This window comes from Seriola lalandi, unplaced genomic scaffold (genome assembly GCF_002814215.2).
Source record: "Seriola lalandi dorsalis isolate HSWRI2012SDOR001 ecotype SW California unplaced genomic scaffold, Sedor1 jcf7180002053021, whole genome shotgun sequence".
NCBI lineage: Eukaryota > Metazoa > Chordata > Actinopteri > Carangiformes > Carangidae > Seriola > Seriola lalandi.
This window is the reverse complement of record NW_019523574.1, coordinates 9899-15775: the sequence shown is the minus strand read 5'-3', so window position 1 is coordinate 15775 and position 5877 is coordinate 9899. Positions and strand designations below refer to the sequence as shown.

At 41.4% G+C, this 5877-nt stretch overlaps 1 protein-coding gene across 1 annotated transcript in view; it reads right to left on the bottom strand.

Moving 5' to 3' along the window:
• Nucleotides 1-5082, bottom strand: part of LOC111650900 (atlastin-2-like) — a gene marked incomplete at its 3' end in the record, with an annotated part of 13355 nt that extends 8273 nt beyond the window's left edge. Inside the window, exon 1 of the mRNA XM_023400835.2 lies at nucleotides 4995-5082. Within this exon, the coding sequence (XP_023256603.1) occupies nucleotides 4995-5055 (61 nt within the window). The remainder of the gene's footprint in view (nucleotides 1-4994) is intronic.
• Between the last annotated feature and the right edge of the window lie 795 nt (nucleotides 5083-5877).

The following is a 5877-nucleotide window of genomic DNA, read 5'->3' as shown; positions in this document are numbered from 1 at the left end:
GTATCTGTCCATCTACCCTCACAACTCTGCTCATAAATGTATCCTGTGCACTTGCCTCCTTAGACCTGCTGTGTTACCACCTGTCTCAGGTTACTACCTGAGCAGACGTATCGAGTCACTGCTCTCACCTGTCGGGAATCACCCAGTAACATGTCAATAAAACCTCTAATAATATCCAGCCAGTTTGGTCTTGTCAGACATATTTGTATCAGTATGAAATCACTGCTTTGTATTGGTGCAGTTGTCATGACAACAGAAACAAAGATATGTCACCGACACCTGAATTGTGTGATCAGCTCTACTGAAACATTAAAAGACAGTGAGGAGACGGGACGTCGTCTCTCCACTCAGCGTCCTCAGTGTGGACGTGCTCCGCCTCCACCGCAGGGGTCAATACGCTCTGATGGAGAGACGTGACGGAAAAAAAAAAAAAGTTTCTTGACCTCCTCAAGTTAGTGAAGCGTCACAGGAGCTCAGCCAAGAGGAACGCTGAGGGGAATCACTGCTATTATGGGATGGCAGGAGGTTTACAGTAAACAGAGCCTCCAGCCAGAGTCAGTGTCTAACCTGTGGACTAATGACGCTTCGAACGCTCCTTTTATGGCAGCGGTTACACTTCACTGATCTGCAGCTGTGGATATTTCAGAGAGAAGTATTTGACTCCTTTTGGACGCTCGGAGCAGAGTTTTATCATCAGGTCACATGACGGCGCTCACTCAGACGCCGTCATGTGATTCCACAGCTAACCACAGCGGCCTGCGGCCTCATGGGAACATGCACAGCGTCTTCATTCAGGTCGGTGTTAGAGCCGGTCGGGGCCACGTGAGATCTCTGCAGGCAGCGACACAGCGACTGAACCGCCTCCATCACTGAACTGTTACACATGCAGCAGAGTTCACTTGTACTGAAATGAGCTACATGAATAAAACTGCCATTACCATTGATTAAAACATACACCATCACAGTCACATCATCCAGGGGAGGTGGAAATAAAACACAGGGTGACATTAACAACTGTTTTGGGACGATGACGATGGTGACGATGATGATGATGAGAGCCATGACTGAGGCTTTTAAGACGACCAGTGATCCGGTGAAATCAGAGTCCCACTGTTCTCTCTGCTGCACATGAGCTGCCTGAGGGGGAAACACTGAACCAGTGGAAACGCAGTGAAACACTCAAACTGTTAGTCAATAAACAGAAAACAGACCCGTTTGAAAATCAGTTATTTATCAGGCAAAAAGAAAAAAAAAATCTAAACCTGATCTTGTTCAAGCGTCTCCAGTGTGACAACTGGCATCTTCTCTCTGAATTCGCTGCTGTATTGTGTTTTTTTGGTTATATTTAAGTATTTTATTGAAGATGCATATTATATTATTATCATTATTAGGCTCAGGTGATGGTTGGTGAAAATAAACAGCTGGCTGCAGGACCTATAGTCTACACATGTAAATAATTAGACCTTTTTTATGCTGTCAGTTCTTATTTTTGTTATACTGTGTAAAACTAACTTTTTTAACTCTAGTAATATTAATAATGCCCTGAACTTTGATAATGTCTAATATTATTGTCATGTTTACCTTTGTAATATGTTTATCTCTTGAAAAAAAAAAAGATGTTAAAACACTGAATACTGATAAAATGAAGATGATGATAATTGGTCATGTGATCTATGTGTTTGGATTCATCACACCTGTGAAGCTGAAGAAGCCGCAGGTGAGTCACAGTGAAGTCATCTCAGTGTGCAGTGGTTAACTTTGACTTTCCCATTATTATTATTATTATTATATTATTATCTTTTTAAGTATTTGGTATTGTCATTTCCACTCTCTTTCTTTGTGCTTCACTTTGCTGCAAATCTCCCACTGTGGGACTAATAAAGGAATATCTCATCTTATTATTTGTGGCCTTGATAAAGTTTCTTAAAAACACTCAACTGCTGTCGATCCGTTGGGAATCACATGTTTAATCTAAATAGTAAATTAACAACTTGAACATGTGGTGAGACACTTTTGTTTCTTTATTGAAATCAGCGCAAGAGAAACATCTCGTATGTTTCAGTGTTTGTGCTGCGACGGCCACGATGATCACATGTCAAGGTCACGGTAACTCATCAGAGGAGTTGTCACTTTTAGACAGAAACTTTATCGTCATTGCATTAAAATACACAACGAAATTAAGTTTGGCCTCTTGGCAGCATATATTAAAATAAAGACTAAAATCATTCAAATATATAAAAATATAATTAGATAAAATATGCATATAAACATCAATGATATAACTAAGAACTTGTTGGGGAACAGGACAGTATCTGTGTTATCTTTTATAATATCCCAGAAGTCACTGCAGCTACAGCCATTTAAGAATCATTTTGAAGTGTTAAATATAATTACTGATTATTTAAACTTTGGGACAATACATCCTTAAACCTGGCACTTTCCTCAACAACATACAGGAGAAACTGTTGCCTAGCTATGAGACAAAACTTGGCCAGTTTAATGAGGATGTGGTCTAAATTAAAACGAACAGGAAAACTCTGAAAATACTTGTTTTTTCTCTATTTGCACAAAGAACATTTAAAAAACAGATTTTTTTCTAAACACTCCTCAGAGTCATTACATTTGAAAACACAGGACTGGTGCAGATGAGGAAAACAGATCTCCCTAAACATCAAAACTAATTGAAGTCAGCAAAGTTAGAAAATACTTTTTTGTCCTCCATCTCTTCCTCTGTCATCACTCGATTAAAAAGCTATACAGCTGTTGTTGTTATTATATGATGTCATAAAGCTGCATATATGTTTGTCATTTGACTTCAGGTCATAAAATGATTTGATTTGACTTTCATGAGCTGCAAACAAGTCAGTTTTATATTCTCACTCAGCTGTCTGACAACTACATTACACAACAGAGAGCAGAGGTTAAACCTGATAAAAAAGGGACAGATTTAGTCGTTCAGGTGTTTCATTGTGGATCGAGACCTTTGGCAAAAACGACCTGAAAACACAACAGCCACACTGCTGCCACTTCATCATCAGCTGATAATAAACTGGTGGTGGATCTGGAGCTTCGTACAGTCACAGTTCACTAACACGACAGCAGCAGTGAATAGGCACATTTCCCTTCTTATCTCACAAGTCAAGCTGAGCAGTGGATTCCTGTATTTTCATTTTAAACTGTGACCTCCTCATAGCACCTCAGTCACTGTATCAACACTCGTCAGCAGAGCGGAGGAATCTGGCTTGGGTTCTGCTCAAATGTCTGACTGTAGTGTTCAGCACTAACAGTCTGGTCTGGCTGCATTCACAACAGACAGGCGTGCTCACAGCACTGCTGACCTACATGGCCGGGGGGGGGGGTCATGTCTGTTACAACTCAGGAGACGATCACAAAGTGGAGCATGGGGTAGAAATGACACAATGCAAGTATGAGCACATAACTACAAAAGGTTTTCAAGTTCTAGTGTGAGCAACATTTTTCACAAGAAGGCAAAACAGCAGTTCTTCCTCAGTCATGTCAAGACTTGAAATGTGCAACTATTCCATCCAGTATAGTGTCAGATATATTCATGTCTCTTCTTACTAAGAAAAAGCCTGTTTACGCCCAAAAAATGCATCCAATATCCCAGAAGATGCCCTAGTGTAAGAAAAGAGACAAAACAATCCTCAAGCATTTTCCTTTTCATTCATCATGCAAACCCAGATACATAAGAGGATAACTACACCAGTGCAACCACATGGACATCACATGACTACTGATGCCTCAGTCTTTGCCCCAGTTTGGTCTTGGCACACAGTGAGCACTTCTCCACACATCAAGTGGCCGGAGCTCCGTCCAGCTGCAACAACACGAGCAGCAGCTTCACAAACATCCACATTTACTGTCCATCCAGGGAAACTTCACGAGCCCGTGTTCAGCAGCTGTAATGCATGAACACTGCTCGCTGAGGCCTGCCAGACATATCCCAACTCTGACTGTGATTCAGTTGATAACATTTCATGTTCACAGCAAGCTAGAGGCTTCATCATCAGGCAGCTTGTTAGCTAACTTCACATCAGGTATCAGCTAGCTGAGAGAAACTAACCCAGTGCAAACCCCAAAGAAAAGCCATCCTTACCTCGGCATACAAAAACAGCTCGGTGTATGTTACTGAATGACAAAATAAAGACAGAATCACAACTGACTCGACCGTTTTTCCCGTCGCCGACACGGTCACAGTGCGCGATGAGAACCGCTAAAAATAAACCCAAAAGCTTGGTTTGGTATGTGTTAGCAAAATGGGAGGAGAAATGAAAACTAGTGACTATAACTCAGGAATTTAAGAAGAGTTATGGATCTCTGCCAAGGAGAAAAGAAAGTTACCATAACGGGCTCACTTTCTGAACGGAAATCTCTGTACGAAGCTATTTTAAATTTGTGTAAGCTAGCTAATGTTTGTAACATTAAAAGCCAGTGTCCGGTTCTGTTTGACCAGCCCATTATCCACTGCAAGGTGTGTTAGCCTAGCGAAGCGAAGTTAGCTTGCTGCCCACTGTTAATCACTGCAGATAACAGATGGCTATTAGTTAGCTGTTGACAGTTTAACAGTTGTTTGACACAACAGAACAATAAAGAATTAGCTCGAAGAGGCCAGCAGTTGTTAGCAGACCGCTAACAACAAATACACACATTCACCTGCAGGTGAGGGGCTTAACAACACGCCTAACACAATACACCACCCACAGCGGGAGCGAGTCGATGTCAGCTGAAATACATCCCACAGTCCCCGACATCAGAGATAAAGTGCCATGTTTTAAGTGATATTTTACCGCTCGGACACAGCGGGACACGGCGGGATGCAAAACGACAGAAGATGCGATTATTCGACGGAGCGGAGCTGCCTGCGGTATCCTCCCTGAAACACACCCCGCGGAGGAGACCACATATTCGGAGAGCCCCCGCTGTCATCTGCCGCGTCGATAACGTAATTTAAGTGTCGATATGTGTTTAATTACCCTCTTTGAAGATGCTGTTCTTGTGATTCCGCTGCTTCAACCTGCTCTCCTCCGCCGCCATCTTTCCTGACCTGCTGGTAGCAGCGGACCGCGCTGACGTCACAGAAGCGGTGGCGGTGTCCGCGAGGTCCTAAATACAGAGCCGAGACTCCGCCCCCCCCGGTTTAGCTAGCTGCTAGCATCCATAGCTAACCTTGATATGCTTTTCTGAACAGTTAAACTGTTTATCTGCAGGTCTTAAAAAGCCCGAAATTATTAAAGTAAAGTAAAGTTTAACTTCCAAAGGTCTTGGTTTTGTTTTCTTGCCTGCCATAGAAAGTAACATGAGTTATAACTTTTAGCTGTCAGGATACAGATGTTAGGAAAATCATCGTGTGGAATTCAGCAAAAACTAAAAAACATATTATTATATTTTTAGATTGGTTAATCTGTCCATCCGTTTTCTGCCATTTATCTGGGTCCAGGCATTGTGCTGCATTCACATGCTCTTTGGTTGCGTTTGTCCATGTGCGTTTCGCTCAGAATCTGGAAACACTATGGACGCTTCAAAGAAGATGTGATGTATTTTATTAGACATTGTTAAAACAACACGCCGCTAACTGTTTCTTGTGTTGGTGTTACAGGTTTACTGCTAATAAATTATATTTATAATTAATCTATAGGTCACCCTAAATGGACAACAACTAACAGTTACAACCTAATACCATATTATAGATTAAATGTTAGCAAAAAAAAAAAAGATATTCAAAACATAAATTTGTACATTTATTTGTAAAGTTTTTCACCATCAACCAAACATTTACTTTTGTCCGCCATATGTTTCTGCTTAAATGGCGTCAACAACTTCTAAGTTGTTGTTCCGACTTTAGGGGGCATTCATGTG